The 18,126-nt window shown below is 37.0% G+C and overlaps 1 protein-coding gene across 1 annotated transcript; it reads left to right on the forward strand.

The window, feature by feature from the left end:
- The first annotated feature begins 10,904 nt into the window (after positions 1-10,904).
- On the forward strand, positions 10,905-12,698 carry LOC110737786 (epidermis-specific secreted glycoprotein EP1-like). Its single transcript, XM_021918134.1, has one exon. It carries the CDS (start codon positions 11,162-11,164, stop codon positions 12,464-12,466), a length of 1,305 nt encoding a protein of 434 aa, XP_021773826.1. The 5' UTR covers positions 10,905-11,161; the 3' UTR covers positions 12,467-12,698.
- The last annotated feature ends 5,428 nt before the right edge of the window (positions 12,699-18,126 follow it).

The following is an 18,126-nucleotide window of genomic DNA, read 5'->3' on the forward strand; positions in this document are numbered from 1 at the left end:
TTCGACTCAGAGTAAAACAAATCGCATCGCGAAACACCAGCTATATCGCTGCGTGATATAAGCATCGTCCATCGATATTTTTTGAAAGATAGAATCCGTATGGAATCCGACTTCTAATCAAATTGGTTAATTGTATTTCCGTACGTATTCTAGTTTTATCATAATTAAACCTATTAAAAAACAAGTGTTTACCAAAGTAAAATCCTTAAATTTATCTTTTCAAAAACAGGATAAATTAGAACCTTCTAAAGGATTCTAGAAGCTAATAATAAATCCTAACTTTTAGAAATGATGTTTAAGGTTAATGGACCCTCCACATGGTCATTGGGTTGTAGGTAAGGCTCGGTTCGGGCTCGGTTTAGTATTTTGGCCATAACTTCCTCGTTATAACTAGGGGTGTACAAAAATTGGACCGGACCTGAAACCGGACCTGCACTGACCTGACCCGGACCCGTTGATTCAGGTCCGGTCCCGGTCCTTGAAAATCAAGGTTTCCGGTTCCGTTCCGGACCCGGTCTAAAATCGGGGGTTTCAGGTCCAGACCTGAAACCCGGTTTTTTTTTTATATATATATATATATATAAATACCCTAACCCTAATACTATTAGCCTCTCATTTATCCCCTTCTCTTCTTCTTCCTCTCCTCTCAGTCTCTCTTCCGTGTCTCCCTGTTCTTCTCTTCCGTCATCTGGTTTTCGACACCATACCGGCTCCCTCACCAGTTTCGACACCGAAACGCGCCTCTCATTTCTCCCCTTCTCTTCTTCTTCTTCTTCTTCTTCTTCTTCTTCTTCTTCTTCTTCTTCTTCTTCTTCTTCTTCTTCTTCTTCTTCTTCTTCTTCTTCTTCTTCTTCTTCTTCTTCTTCTTCTTCTTCTTCTTCTTCTTCTTCTTCATCTTCTTCTTCTTCTTCTCCTCTCAGTCTCTCTCTTCCGTGTCTCCCTATTCTCTCTCTTCCGTCATCTGGTTTCCGACACCACACCGGATCCCTCACCGGTTTTCGACACTAAAACGCACGACCTTCGTTGCTCTTGATCTCCATTAGTCCAGTGAGTCCCGACACCTTTGGTCCAGATCTCCAGTACTCAGTTCTCCGTTGCTCCAGAATCCAGGCTCCATTTACTTTTTTTTCGATTTAATTTCAGTTGACAGCGAGCAAAGGAGGAAGAATTTCCGGCGAACACCACCGACATCGCAAAAGCCGACCGTCCACCGCCACCAACCCAGCCTCCGTGGTCTTATTTTACCTTTTTCGATTTAATTTCATTTATTAAATTATAAACCCTAGGTACTTGGTTTATGTTTGATTTATTGTTGTTTTCGCTGAGTTTAAAATGTAGATCTAATCTTTATTTTCAATATTTCTGATTATAACTAGTTTTTGATATAATTGTAATTTTAATTTATATTTTTTAGATAATTTCGAATTTTTGTATAATTTTAATTTATGCTATGATTGGCTTGATATAATTTCAAATTTTAATTTATAATTAGTTTTTGATATAATTTTAATGCTAATTTATATTGTTATCATGTTACTTTCGCTGAGTTTCAAATGTAGAAACTTTGGCTTGAATAAAGAAAAAAAAAACGAAAAAAATACAAAACAGGTCTGTTTAAGTCCAAACCCGGACCGGACCTGATTTTTCAGGTCTGACTCGGACCTGTTGAATCAGGTCCGGTCTCCGGTCCTCAAAATTCACTAATTCATGTCCCGGTCCAAACAGGTCCGGTCCAGGTCCGATCCGATTTTAGACCGGTGTACACCCCTAGTTATAACTCAGATTTGGGCTTAAAATATATCGTTGGAAAGCTCTTTTCAAGCCCCATCCAACTATACAATTATTAGACCCAGTATATGGACAAAAATAAAATGGTTTGGATGTTTTATAAAGAGGACACAAAATGAATGATTTTAAGGGCACGAAATAAATTATTTTGGGTCCAAAGACACGAAATAAATGATTTTGGCTTAAAAACTTTTAAGGAAAGGTTAGAAATGGTCAAGGCTAAAGGGAAATTCACGAGACTCTTCAACTCTTCACCTAACTTGATAATCAAAGACATGAAAGGTACTCATCATTGTGTTTGGATTTTAGGGAGACACAATTAGGTGTCTACACCAATAGAAAATGTCCTTCCCCAATGAAAGGTTGCATGACCGTGGATGCTCTTAATGACAATGATTTGCATGATTTGAGAATGCTTTGTGCCACTAACTCTTTTGTTGATGTTCATGAGTCAAAGCAAGGTTTGGATAGGTTTAATGAGGTGATTGCCATGCTTGCTTGCCTGAAGACGTTGCTTGAAGATGATGAGCCCGATGCTCATAAGGAAGAAGTGGTAGAGAATAAAGATTCCATGAAGAAGAGGAAAGGAAAGGCAAAAAGGAAAAGGAAGAAGAAGAAGAAGAAGAAGAAGAAGAAGAAGAAGAAGAAGAAGAAGGATTCAAAGGAAGTTGTGAATGATTTTGCTCTTAGTGTTAGTCAAGGAGAAGATTTGGTTTCGCCCATGAAGGAAATTTGTATTAAGGAAAACAATGGCAACAAAATGGTTTTGATCTTTATCCTACCTTGAGGATAGTTTTTGAATTTACGTCAAGCTAGTGACGTTAAAGAAGCGCTTCCAAGAGGCAACTCGAGTATTTTTGTTTTGTTTTAGAAAAAAAAATGAGAAATGAGAGAACTTGAACTAACACCATTACAATTTTGAGTGTTTGTTTGCGTTTTGTTTTTGAATAGGAGGAAGGAGAATTCAAAGAAAAGCAAATAAGTACAGCTACCAAGTTGCATGGTCACACTCGCCTGAGCAAAGACGTCTAGAAAAGATTGAGGCAGTGAGATTTGTGCGGATAGACAGAAAATTCATTGGGCGTCTGTGCAAAAGGCCTCTAAAAATGCAAAACAGGATTTACACCTCTGTGCAACCTGAAGGCGACGAGTCCACGCAAATGCATTGCGCGTCCGCGCATGTGTCGAGCAGCACCCTTGTTTCTCTTTTTCTCCTTTTCGATTTTCTCACTCTTCATTTACCCATCTCTCCTAACTTTGACCCCCTATATATCTCTCTCCATCTCTCCCTAAACGTCTCCATTCCCACTTCTTAATCTTCATCTTTCAATCAAAATCTTCATTACACCTCCAAATTTTCACAAATCTACTACATTCTTACTCCAAATTCACAAAACTTACACAAAATTTTCAGAAATTCTCCCTCTTCACCAAAAATCCCCAAATTTTACATAAAACCTAACTTTCACAAATTCTCAAGTAAGTAGTTTTTGGGTGATTTTGAAGCAACAAGAGCAACTTTCAAGGTTATGTGAAGCAATTTGGTGGAGATTATCACTCCTTTGGGTATAATTTCTTCTTTACTTCTCTTCCCTCTTAAGCCTTGCGTTTTTATTCAAAATGTTGAAATATTTCTTTAAGTTTTTGAATAATTGTTGTTTGTTTGGTGGTTCGTAGTTGATATTTGTTACTAGTTGAACATTTTTGTGTGAATTAGTGAGTTTTGGTTGATTAATATCGTTAAAGAGGGTTTGTGAATTCTTTGACCTTGTCGGAAGTGTTGTTGGTTGACTAGTTGATTTAATGGTGGTTTTCCTTGTGTTTTTTTATGGTAATGATTGAACTTGTGAGCATGAAGTTAAATTGTTATGGTCTTGCAAACTGTAGCTCATGGATGGGTTGTAAAATGATTGGTTGGCTCCTTAAAGCTTTGGTTTGTGGTTGAAAGTGATGATTTTGAGCTTGCTAATGTGAAACCTCATATTTGTGGAACCTGAACTCAACTACACCCTCATTAGGGATCGACTTGTTATCACCAGGCTAGGGTGTAGTAGGATCGAAACCTAATTTGTGAGATTCACTTATGATCGGTTTTGTTGCATTACTTCTAACAATTTTTCTTCTTCCATTTTAATTACAATCAAGAGGCACTACACCAAGATCAATGGTAAATCTTCCTCCTCTTTTAATCTTGTTTATAACCATAAAGAAAAACAGAAAATGAAAAACTTTTGAACAATGAAAACTCCTTTAGCTTTAGATTAGTCATCAATGATGATATTGGATTGCATGTGAAGGATATTTGCTTTCTTTTGGTAATAAAATTTCGAGCATGCTTTAGATGCCCTTGGTTGAACATAGAATTGGCTAGTAAGAGAACAACCTTACCGAATGTACGAGACCTAAAGTCTAAGTTTGTGGTAAGAAGGGGTCACCCATATCAAAAGAATTTATACCGCGAAAGGTAATAATTGATCCCACATTGTTCCTAAAAGTGAGGCTTTAAATTTTTCAAGTCAACTACATTTTGATGAGTGGCAAGGGTCCTCTTTGATTTAGTACCTAGATCGAGAATTTGAGTCCTAACTCCCAAGATCACGGCCTAAACTACTCTTAGTTGGTATTGAAGGTTGTTTTGTATGATATGTATACACAATAACAAGTTAAGGCATTCGGTTCTTAGTTTCTTTTGTTCTTTCTCTTGTTCTTTGTAATTAGTAGCTTGTGATATATATGTAGTTTCCTCTAAGAAAAAAAGAAAAAAAAAAAGAAGAAAGAAGAATAAAAAAGGGTGATGAATAGCCACGACCCTAGCAAATAAACAAGCTTGGGGGTGCGTTTTGTTCCAAGTTTAATCGTGGTTTGTAATTTGAGTCAAAGTTAGAACCCTCCTTAGGATTGCTCTTAATGTTTCATATCTTAGCTTGACATCTAATGCAAGCACTTCTATTTTCTTCTATGCCTTAACTTTGTGTCGGAATCTTCAAGTTTTGTGTAGAATTAGTAAGAGTAGTTGAAGCCATTTTCGGTGGAGGGAGTTGGTTCACAAGCATATGGAGATGGTACTGATGCGTGTCATTTATGTCACTCATTTGGTGAGTTTTTAGGTTGTTTTACCTTCATTTTATAGCTTTCTTTCTTAATAAATCCTTGGTTTTGTTCATTTGTTCATTACTTTAATTTCTTCATTCTTGCTTATTTTGTGTTTTTGTTCACTTTTGTGGATTTTCTAGTGTTTTTCCCTTTTATTTGTTCTTTTCCTTTGTTTGTAGGTTTAAGGCGAAGCTCGAGACCCATCACGATGATTCTCCGGATTGGAAGAGGCTCAAGGTGCAAAGTGGAAGCTTACTTATGGCTCACAAAGCAAGAGATGGCTTACTCCAAGACTTGATGATTGCGCTCTCATTACTCATGGTGTTGAACCCACTGTAAACTTCATTTCAAATCTACCATACCTAGTGACGATCATGAGGAGCGCACCATGTACATCATGCACGCACCGAAGGAAAGTCCCCTACTCCAGCAGCACAGGCGCGCAGGAAAGTATCACCGCGACATGGCAGACAGCACCGTGCCATGGAAAAAACCGCCGCATCACGGCGGGAACTGCTGTGTCACGGCTAGGCTACTGTGCCACGGCAGTTTCAAATTATGTTGAAAGCTTTATCTTTCAGCAAGTTGTTTGTGTGGGGTGGCGCGACCTTTGCGCGGGCGCCCAAGCTTTCTTCACGGGGCGCGCCACCTGAGTTCTCTGTTTTTGTACCCTGATTATCGCTGGGTCTATTTCGGGATATTTACCTTATTTCCTTTGTAGTTAGTTATACTATAAATAGCTTTTCTCTATTATTTCTTAATTAAGCAATTAAGAAATTTATTAAGAAATTAATTTTTAGCTTAGTTGAGAGTTTCTCTCTCTAGATTAGGATAGTTTAGGAGTAGTTTTAAAGAGAGAAAGTGAGGGATTTTAATGGTGATTTGAGAGATTGAAGATGCAAGGGTGACAATTGTATTGAAGATCTTCTCAATTATCAATAAGCATTTCTTACTCTATCTCATTTTATTGTTTTCTTTAGTTTCATGTTTGTTTGATTTGGTTTTGATGATTGATTCTTGATTAGTGTAGTTGTTCTTAAATATTTGTTGATTCTTGATTTCATTTAATTGCCTTGATTTGATGATGATTGTTAGTGAGTAGTTGCTTTTCTAGGGTTTGGGTAAAACATGTATGATTAATTGATTGTGATTAATTTGGGAATTATGTTGATTGATTGTTGAGATTAAATTGATTAATGGAAGTTTGCATGTGCTTAGTTTGATTAGGCATTGAGAACTACGCTAGATTGCATTGTAGATCCTAATTACATGACCACTTGATTTAGGATTTGCAATTGTTGATTAATTTGAATTGTGATTCTCCTAGTTTGTTATTCATAGAGGAAACCTAGCTTAACGATTAGGAGATAGTTATTTGATTCTAATTGATAGTTCTTATCATTAGTCTTCACAACCATTGATTGGCTTAACCTTCCCAAGTTTTTGCAATTGTCATGATTACTTGTTGATCTCCATTTCCTAGTGTTTCATTTATTTGATTTTTTGTTTTGGTAGTTGATTAGTGTCACCTTTTCACCTTTGACTTCGACCTAGCTTAGGCGCACATTGAAAGCACTTGAACATAACCCTTCCTAGTGATTCAACCCTTAACTTACCTCTATACTTGTATTTAGGTTTGTTAAGTGATTATAAATTTTATTTGGCTTTAGGGAGGATTAGTCAACGACCTACTTCACCCTACGTCAGGTACTTTTCATTGAGATGTCGAGTGTTTAAACCCTCCTTATCTATTTTCTTTTGGCTCCTTCGAGGAGGCATAAGATACTACCATTAGGGGGAATTTGAACTTGGTGTTGGGAACGTGGTAGATTGGTTGAATGGACCAAAGTTGAGTGCTTTTACGGACATTAGCTAGGCCTTGGCTAGTCATGACCGTGGTTGATCTTTGGCATATACCTCATGCCCGAATTTTATTACTTAAGGAATCTTTTATCTTTACATGTGCTTATTGGATTTTTCCTTGTTAAGGTAAAGAGCTTAAGGAAAAGCAATTACTCTAGCTTGAGGGAATTTGATGAGTGACATTTATGTCACTCATGTCCCCTCTCCTTTGGCTTATTTTTGGGATCATTTGAGCTCTAAAACTAATATTTTCCACCTTTTCTCCCATTTATGCCTCACTACCTCTAAATCACTAATCTTGTGGTTTTTTTTGTGCTCTTGTACTATTTTGTTGTGTTCCTCTTGCCTTTGTTGTGTAGTAATGAAGAGACGAGACACTTATGAGGTGATTAGAGGAGTATTGGTACACTTGAGGTGCAATTCTGAGGCTTTGCAACACTATGTGCGTTCGCGCTCATATAAACAAAGGCTTCCGCGCATTTGCTTTGCCCAAATAGCAGTTTTGAAGCAAGGCAGTAGTGTTTGCGTGGACGCACAACTTTCATATAGCGTGCCGCGCAAAAGCCCTCCAGAAATGTAGATTTAAGCTTTGTGCGTCCGCACAAGATTTATATAGCTCGTACGCGCGAAAGCCCTCCAGAAATGCAGATTTGAGCTTTGCGCTTCCGCGCAAGATTTATATAACGTGTTCGCGCAATGAGCTTGGAAGGCCTATTTCGACCATTGCGCATCCGCACACCCCCACCACTTTGCGTCTGCGCATCCTTAATTATCTGAAGCTCGATTTTTGGACGGACTTTCCTATGCAACTCTTTGGGAGTATAAACACGACCTTTGGCGGCCTCATATTTACAGATCTTCTTTCCCTTTAGCTTCCTTAGGCCCTTGTCTCTTAGTTAGTTCTTAGAACTCTCATAAATTAGCTTAGATTCTCTCAAAACTCAATCATTATAGTAGATTAATAGAAGTTTGTGTTCTTGATTTCAAGCATTTCTCAACTTTGAAGCTTCATTAGTAATCTCTTTCCTCTATCTCTCTTATTAACTGTTTTTATTACTTGCTTTGAATTGTTAATTTCTTCTCTAAATCTTGTAAATGTGTTGTTGCATGTTCAATCTACTTGGTTCTTATTACTCCTCTCAATTTGTTAGATTAATGTTGAACATAGATATTGTTGTTAGAATGTTGAACACCATGATTAGTGAGTATTTTCTTAGCTAGGGGTTGGGTGAAGATCCAACCAAACCATGAGTTGATTAATATTTATGCCTGCATGTTCACTGTGGGTTGATCATTGATTATTAAAGGATTGGTTAATTGCGTGTGTAATTAGATTGCCACTTATTGCTCATGTATTCACTTCTATGCTTGCATTGAAAGATGAGGTCAATTGTGAGCCATTTCTTGTATGATTATACTGAATTTCTAACTTGATTACAGTTCCTTGTTTAGATGATGTTGTAATCTTAGTTAGGGGTGTTCAAAAATTGGCCCAGACCGAAAAATGGACAAGACCGATCCAGACCGAACCAAATTAATCGATCTGGTCTCTGGGTCGAGAAATTTATTTCTTCGGTCCGGTCCGGTCCAAAAATTGGTTAGCCTATCATGTTAGTTGAGTTTGGTTTAGGAATGCATAGTGTTGTGGCTTCGAAAGAAGACAATGTTGAGTGCCCTTTCTATCACCCAATTTGTGTTCATGTTTGTGTATTGTATTGATCTATTGGTTTGGGTTGATGTCGATTCCCATTCCTCCCCTCCTAGTGTTTGTCTCCATAGTAGTTAATTAATTAAAACCCCAATCTTGTTACCGAACTAGATTCCACCGTTTCATATTATTGGTGTACTTATACCCATTGCTAGTGAATACGATCCTAATTATTTGTCCTAGACTTGTCTTAGGTTACTTTAGGTAGAAATAATGTTTGGCTTTAGGGTGTTCGTCCAACGACTGAATTTATCTCTCTGTCAGGATTTCTTACCCTTTCTCCCACTTTTAAAGTGCTTAGCCCGCTAACTTGGCCGGAAGGACCTACCTATGAGAGGTTCCGACCTGGTAGGGCTGGCCCTTCTCCTTACCAACCTCCCCAAAAAAAATAAAATTCTATATTGCTCATTTTTGTTTTGTTTTGGTTTTTGACAAATCCTAATCCATGTTTTTATTAGTGTTTAAACAAAATCAAATCATCATTTTATTTATTTACCTTAATTTGCTCTTTTGCTCCTTAAAAAAAAAAAAAGAAAAAAAAATTTAAAAGTAACTAGAAATCCATTTGCAATCTAGTACAAATTAAAAAAATCATGCTCTTGTTTTATATTCCCATGGACACCACCGAGTCATAAATATCAGTCAATATTGGAAACTGATTATGATGACTAATGTCAATATTGGATGGCGACTCAAAACAGATTTTTAGGATATACCAGTTGCTTGTCGGTGGACCACTTACAATTATTGAATCACAATTTTGAGCATATCCAAATATCCATTTATACCATTTAAATTAAGCAAGTATTAGTAAACTAAACTACGGATTAGTTTCACATATCTAGTATTTACGTCTTGGACTAGCTCACATACTATATGATATCATTAATATCAAATAAAGTTTGATTTATGAATTCAGGGTTCAAATATCTTTACGATAGATCGACTGTTGAATTAAGGGTTCAAATGTTGTCATGTGAGTAGGGGTGTACACCGGTCCAAAACCGGACCGGACCTGGACCGGACCTGTTTGGACCGGGGACCTGAATTGGGTAATTATGAGGACCGGGGACCGGACCTGAATTAACAGGTCCGGTTCCGGGCTAGACCTGAAAAATCAGGTCCGGTCCAGGTTTGGACCTGAATTGACCTGTTTTGTGATTTTTTCGTTTTTTTTTTTTTAATAAAAAACCTTAATTCATTATTTCGAATACAAAATACCCAAACATAATTAGATAATTTAGCAAAGTACTCATTAATTGAAATTCTACATGCAAAAGTTGTAAATAATCAATTAAATTCAGAATACCAAATCAATGAAAGAGCAACCACGAACGACACTCCAACTAAACGGCTTCACCGCTGCTGCTGTTTCACTTAGGTGGTTTTCTTCACAGATCCGTTGTTCTGCCAGCCCAGAAAAATCAAAGCAGAGCCTCTGAATTCCCGTAGAAAATGAAGGATTACAGAACACAGCTAAGTCACCTCGACTTCTCCGTCCGCTGCTTCGCTTCACCGCTGCTGCACTGCTTTACCGCCGCTGCTCTGCTACTTTGCAGCAGCTTCGCTAGCCCAGAGAACAACCCAACCAAGCCTCCTTCGGTGTTCTTCGCTATTCTGCTGCTCAAAAAGTTCTCCTTTTTTTGTTGCCCAGCAAGATCTCAAGATAAGCTCTAGAATCTCACCACCAAAAACCCCAAAAATAACTTACCGGCGTGAATGTTAGGGGTTTTCAAGGGAGGAGTGAATGTTAGGGGTTTCGAGGGGGAGGGCAAGGGGCTTCGCCTGAGAGAGTGAGGAAGGCAGGAGGTGTCGGCGGTGGGCGTTGCCGCGTTGGGCTGAGACTGGAGACAGTGAGCGTGAGGGAGAGGGGGAGACAGCCAGGGAGTTTGGAGATTGGAGTCTTGGAGAATGGAGATAGTCAGATAGCTGTTTGTTAGGGTTGCAGCGTAATTTTGATTTTTGAATTTTTTTTTTTTTTTTTAAAAATACAATTTTTCCGGGTTTCAGGTCCGGACCTGAAAACCCCGGGTTTAGACCGGGTCCGGACCGGAACCGGGAACCTTGATTTTTAAGGACCGGGACCGGACCTGAATCAACAGGTCCGGGTCAGGTCCGGTCCGGATCAGGTCGGTTCAGGTCCGGTTTCAGGTCCGGTCCAGTTTTTGTACACCCCTACATGTGAGTATGCTTAAGATGAGAATTTTCTTATCAATGTGATATTAAAGTTAAGAATATCTTTATGCTTTCTTCATTTCAGATTAATCATAACACTTTGACTTTCACGTTTATTAATATATAACTTTTATTATTACTGTCTTTATTTACACTATTGAAAATTTTACTGTATAATAAAATAATACTCCATTTTTATATATTATTAATTAGAAAAAAAGATGCAATTGAAGGTAACCGATGAATAGCATAAAAATATAAAAGTCAACTTGTTAGGATTAAGAGGAAACAGAGGTAGTTTATACTATGTACTCCACGCGAGTAACCAAGTTGCTAACACAACATAATATAACTAATTGAATTTTTAAAAAATTATTTTGTCATTACTGACCAGCTTATAACAAAGAAATTGTCGTCCAGCTCTTCATCAATGATGACTAGCTAATATAGGTGTGTCCACTTGACATTATTGTCTATAAATTCATACACTAAGATATGGTCTTTCTTATACAATAACAAAAAAAAAAAAAACAAATGTCTACTCTTTTCACATCTTTGTTACTAATTCTTTCTCTTCTTCTCATACTATCCTTATCTCAAGCTCAAGTTCCTCCCTCTTCTACATTCAAGCATGTCAACCAAGGTGATTTCGGCGATTACATTGTTGAATACGACGGTAATTACCGTGCCCTAGACATATTTTCTAGCCCATTTCAACTATGTTTTTACAACACTTCAGCAAATGCATACACCCTTGCCCTACGTATCGGTTTGGTTCGGTCTGAGTCACTTTTCCGATGGGTTTGGGAGGCGAATCGAGGCAACCCGGTTGGTGAAAACGCGACATTCTCCCTCGGGACAGATGGCAACCTCATATTGGCTAACGCCGATGGCCGGATCGCTTGGCAAACCAATACAGCCAACAAGGGTGTCGTAGGGTTCAAGTTACTTCCCAATGGTAACATGGTGTTACATGATGTTAAGGGTAAATTTATTTGGCAAAGTTTTGATTTTCCTACTGATACTCTCTTAGTGGGCCAATCTCTTCGACTTGGTGGGCCTACTAAGCTCGTAAGTCGGGCCTCGGCTGAAGTTAATTCTAATGGTCCTTATACTTTTGTCATGGAACCAAGGGTACTAACAATGTACTATAAAAGCCCAAATAGCCCAAAACCACTTTTGTACTTTAGTATGCTAGATCTTGCCAAAAGCTCCCTTAAAGAAGTAACGTTTAGTTGCTCCCCTGAAAATGATGACAACTATGCTTATGATATAACGTTTGCATATCAAAGTGTAGATGGATCAATTGGAGGTACCGCAGAGATTGCAAGGCCGAAATATAATAGCACATTGTCCATGTTAAGGGTTGGAATTGACGGGAATTTAAGGGTGTACACTTACTCAGATAAGGTAGATTGGGCCGCTTGGGAAGTGACTTTTACATTGTTTGCTAGGACCTCGCAGTATGGGCTATGGGAGACCGAGTGCCAATTGCCCGAAAAGTGTGGAAAATTTGGGTTATGTGATGAGGATAGCCAATGTGTGGCATGCCCTACACCCAAAGGGCTACTAGGATGGAGCAAGAAGTGTGAGCAACCAAAGCCAAGTTGTGGTAGTAAAAATTACTATAAACTTGAAGGTGTTGAACATTTCTTAAGCAAGTTTACTAAAGGTGATGGTCCTATGACAATTGATGCTTGTGGGATGAAATGTACTAAAGATTGCAAGTGTTTGGGATATTTCTACCATCAAGAAACTTCAAGGTGTTGGATTGCATATGATATTAAGACTATTACTAAAGTGTCTAATATGAAGCATGTGGGATACATCAAAGTTTGAATTCTGATCACTATATTTAGATAAATAATCAATTATTAGATTGTCAGTGTACTTTTAATTAAAATCACTATGAATTATAAAAAATTAATGAAGCAAGTACGACATACATATACTAAGTTTATTTTGACGCACCCATGTTATATTAGATCGTCGTCCGAATGAGTTTTTCTTGTAACCTTGACCAAGGTTTGTTTCATTCTTATTCATTAGAATAATGGTTGTATGAGGTATACGCTCTTCATCTCCTTTTATTTGCCTCATAGTGAATTTTTCATTAGCTTTAGGCACGTTCGGAAAAGTATTGGAACTTAGCAACATTATCACTCGATCGCGGGATCATCATATATTATCAAGAATGGTAGTTCATCATAGGATGCTAAATGGGGAGACACTTTTTACCTTGGACCTACTTTTAATGTCTACAGAACGAAGTATCATCTAAAAAAAAAAAAAAAAAAAAAACAAAGGGCCTTGAGGCTAGATGAAACAGTTCAAATTGATTATGAATTTCAAAATCATGTTGGGCTTGGGCTTGGGCTTGGGGGACACAAAGGTCACAAACTCACATGCTCATTTTTTCATGTTATTACATACAATAGAAACATGAATAAAGAAGCAAAAGAAAGAATAAGTTCAAACACACATGATATACACCTTTTGTTCCTATTTATTTTTCTTATTTTCCATATAAGGATATCTCTTAAAAATTGCCTTATCTTCCACTAATTTTCTCTCTTATCAATTCACTCAATCAAAACTTAATAAAGTAGGAAATCGACATGGAGTAATTAAACAATTAGGAATGGAGGAAGTAGAGATATATAACTCTTTTATTATTACTCACTTTTATAAATATTTTCTTTTACATCATAAACAACTAACAAATTAGTTAAGAATTACTAACATTAAAAATTTTATCTTATAGTTTAATGGATGTTGCATAACAATACATTCTTTCTTTGATTTTTTTTTTTTTTAATATGATGTAAGATACATGGAGGAGATTAGGATCGTCTTCTCGCAACCTTGTATCCTAATCTATCTAAAGGTAAAAAAAAAAGAAAATTTGCTATTCATAAAAGGGTCTATATCTTGATGCGTCGAAGTGAAATATCTAAGAGAGGCAACATAATTTGCTACCCAATTTCCTTAGATATGCTGAGATTTGAAGGCCGAAAAAGAATCCAAAATGCTCTTGACATCATCCATCAGCAATTGGAGAACATTCTTTCTTTGTTTTACACCTTAGAATGCAAGTGAATATTATTCACCGATCCATCACAAACTTTTTTTTTTTTTTTTTTTTGACACAGCTATTCGACGCTTATCAATATGATGAATTCCTCCATTTCTCAACAGTTGTATTATTTTAACATACGACTATACAAGTGGTTTCTAAATTGACGCTATTTACAATGTGAGAAAAAAAAATATTCAAATTAAACATAATCTAATATACATAAATAAAGTAGGCATTTTTCGAGAGCATTTAGCGTGCCACATAAGCAAAGGTATTATTTCGACCAATTAAAAATTAGTTTTGTATTTTATTTTAGAATGAATAAATTCACTCGCCACCTAAGAAAAAGTGACAAATGAGATTTAAGAATTTTGCCACGTAGTTAAAACAACCAATAGTGATTTATTAGGATTTAATTTCTTTTAAAAACTAAAAATTATTTTTAAAAAATCATCTTTAGATATAGGATTTATATATCTAAGATAAATCTTGATAGTATTTATGATAAGAAATAAAAATTATTCCTTAATAATAAATAAATTAAGATTTGTGATGCATACCATTATAAATTGACGCATCCTACAACACCAACAAAATTTCGTATCAACACAAAACCAAATCAAGCGAATTTTGTGTCACTTTTTAGTCATCAATGGCCGAGTAATTCTTAGCTTAATTTTTAAAATCCATGTTTAAATGTATATTTGTGATTATTGCTTACATTGTGTTTAATTGGAATACTTAATGATTATATGTTTATGTTTTGTTTACTGAATTTTGTTTTTACACGCAGATTTGATTTAATCAGAGAATTAGATTCGAGCAAAAATGATTGGAAAATCAAAGTACGAGTTTCTTGCCTAATGGTCCTATTGGATGAGAAGGTGTTATATTTTTATAAATTGTTTACATTTATTAAATTTTCTTATAAACCTTTGTAGTTTATATTAATTAATTTTAAGATTAGAACAAATTTTTTGTGATTTAGATAGCTTAATCAAGTCATCAAATTAACTTAATTTTGATTATGTTCATGCCTCAATTAAAGCCAACTTTGTACAATTCGTCCAAAATTAATTGAAAGAAAAGTTTACTCAATTAAATACTTTTCATTCGTTACAAATAAGAAGCAATATTGCACGCATTATCAGTGACAACAAAATAACGATTTAATTTTCCAAAATACTATCGTTCGGGCGATTAGGGACGATGAAAAAATTCCAATGCATAAATTTGATTTTGTACAATTACAATTTTTAGATCAATTTCACAACAATTTTTCACTTTCTAGTAAATATATTGATTTATTTTATAAGACTATAACAGTTAATTTTATATAATTTTTTTTTTTTTTTTTTTTTTTGCTAACATGTTTTATTTATCCACTTTTATTAGATGAAAGAGATATGGGTGTGAACGAAGTAGGTGATTCTATTGAAATAGAAGATAAATAGTATACATGTTTTAATTATTTCTATTTAAAAAAACAACTAATAGTGATTTAGGATTTAAATTATTAAAAAAAAAAATCACATTAAAAATTTTAACCTAATATGTAATCAATAAAATACCATATTTACAATTTTTTTTGGAAGATATCATATTTACAATTTATTCATATTATTAAATTCAGTTGTCATATAACTAACAACGAATAAAATACATAACAACAATAAATAAAGTCGCATAATAAATTACATTAAAAAAAATGAAATTATACTTTTGTAATAGGCAATAACACTTTAATTAAATTTTTATGTGTTTTTTTCGTCTAAAATTATTAAATAGTAAAATAAATCGAATAAACTTAGAGTCTATAGGAAAATATCTTTTCTTGAGATTTATGTATGAAAAAAAACCGTGCATCGCCACCTAGATAAAAGTAACGAATTAGATTTCATATATCTAAAATTTTAATGCCACGTAGATTATAATCCACGAATTAAATTATTTTAATGAAAAAAATAAAGTAAAATTATAGGAAAAGATAAATTTATTAATTCAATACTACGAGTATAAAAAATCCAAAAAAAATATACTAAAAAATATTTAAATGATAAACGCTTATAATAAAGTTTGAAACCTATCATATAATAAAAATTTTGATAGTATTTATGATAAGAAATACAAATTGATTAGGGGATTTTTTTCCACCAATCATCACTTGACAAGTGGACCATTCAGCCTCTGCCAAGTGTCCGCCACATGGACCAATTGGAACCTGCTACGTGTCAAGTATTGACTAGTCCACCTTGGACCTCTTATGCTACGACATGTGGCCTCCCCCATGCCAAATGGGAAAACTGGCCACCTAGGCCCAAAGTCTTGTGGAAGCCCAGTCAGCCCTAGGTTAATCTAAACCTAGTATTTGGCACGCATCCCAAGGCATATAAATACCTTCATTAATCCTCATTAAAGGGGATTCATCAATTAATTACTCTCACCTAGAGAACATTAACTACACTCACCTAAACACTTAGATCATCCCTCGCTTAGAGGAACCAGATCTCCCAACCTTTACTTTTCCGCACTATTCACTCCTCATACACGTTCTAACTTGATCGTCGGAGGCGGAACTCCCACCACAAGGAGTCTCCGTTGTTTTGCAGGTACAGGCGCAAGGATACTAGTCCCGGAATTGTAACTCTCCCGCAGGACATAAAAAAACCCCGAAACATTTTGGCGCCGTCTGTGGGGAGAGTACTTTCGAGATGGCATCATAGTCTGTACCGAATTCAGAAGAGAGGCGTCCAGTGGACGACCCTCAAGTCTACTCAGACCAAGATACTGAAAATGAGGTCGAGGTTAAAACACACACGGCCTCAGATGGGACCCTAAGGGCCTGACGCACCCGTCACACCGAAAGGAGGGAACGGGTAGGTTGCCAAGCTGGACCCAGCAATCTAACCGGACCACCGCCTGAGCAACAACAGGCGGCTGAAGGATCTGCTCCCATTACAAGGAACGAACTCATGACTTTCATGAGGGGGTTCAAGGGAGAAATCCAAGAGTTGATTAAGAAGAGGACGCCTGTTCCTGCAAAGGAACAGTCGGCTAAAAAATCCTCCCACTATGGTAGGATGAAGTCAGTCACTGATCGTGCGGCAACCCCTCACCCAAAACTTAGGGCTAGTCGGCCACCGGAGATTGATTGGACGAAGTTTCACTTCCCGTCAACTGGGAGGAGAAAGCTGATTCGTCATGTTCAAGCGGATGGGACGAAGAAAATGTACACTGATGCTCGGTTGATGCTAGAGCAGAAGAAGAGTGACCGACTGTTAGAGTCGGCCTCTACTTCAGATTTTCAAGATAGTTTGCATAATACCTCTATGAGGTATACTCAATCCAATTATGAGAGTCAGAGAGGCGGTACCTGCCATCGGTTCGGACCTCATAAAGATCAGTCGGTACCGAATGTACCATACGTACCACAACAACAATACTTCTTGCAGCCTCCTTTGTTTGGAGGGCAGGTGGCAAGGAACGTCCAACCATTGGACTGGCAACTACGGTTGCTCAGACTTGGAGAACAGCCGTCCGCCTTCTCCAAGGAAATTATTGAGGCCGTCTAGCCGGCCATAGTGAAGAATGTGTTAGTAGGCGCCTATGATGGCACTACTAACCCAGAAAATCATCTAATGGCGTTCACCAACCTAATGTACCTCCAAGGGTTGGATGATCCCACTTGGTGCAAGTGCTTCCCAGCCACTCTGAAGGGAATTGCACAACAATGGTTCGACAACCTGCCGACTGGTTGTGTGAATAATTTTAAGACACTTGCCTACTTGTTCACCTCCAATTTTTCTATGAACATTCCTGCTAAAAAGACGACCCTTGACTTAGGGACCATTCAGCAGGGTGAGAAGGAGGGACTCCGTTCCTACATCAGGCGGTTTAACCTGATGAGGATTCAAATACAAGGGCTGCCGGATAAGGTAGCCTACACTGACTTTTTCAGAGGTCTTAAGGATGGGTCGACCTTCAAGTTCGACTTGGTCCGAAAGAGGGTTACGACTCTCCAAGAAGCATTGATTGAAGCTGAAGCCTATATACAGGCGACTGATCTCTGTAACACTGGGAAACAGTTGGACAGAAGGAGGCCTGACAAAATAGAAAGCCGACCAAAGCAGTCGGCAAATAAAGATGAGAAAAAGAGAAAAGAAGTCTGGGCGGCCGACTCCTCTGAACAGCCGTCCCAGAAAAAGAAGAAATAATTCAAACCATACTCTCCCAAGTATGCGTTCAACAAGGATAGCCAAGCTATCCTCAAAGAAATCAAGAGCCGGATCTCAATCGAGAAGCCGGCCCCCATGAAGGGTTCTGCAAGCAATCGGAGCCAAGATAAGTTCTGTCATTTTCATGAGGATGTTGGTCATGAAACCAATGAATGTATTAGCCTCATGCGCTACCTGGACCGCCT

Source organism: Chenopodium quinoa, unplaced genomic scaffold (genome assembly GCF_001683475.1).
Source record: "Chenopodium quinoa cultivar QQ74 unplaced genomic scaffold, ASM168347v1, whole genome shotgun sequence".
NCBI classification, from domain to species: Eukaryota; Viridiplantae; Streptophyta; class Magnoliopsida; order Caryophyllales; family Amaranthaceae; genus Chenopodium; species Chenopodium quinoa.

Bases quoted from the DNA above. Each gene is read 5' to 3' on its own strand.
- LOC110737786 (XM_021918134.1), top strand. From the start codon at position 11,162: ATGTCTACTCTTTTCACATCTTTGTTACTAATTCTTTCTCTTCTTCTC.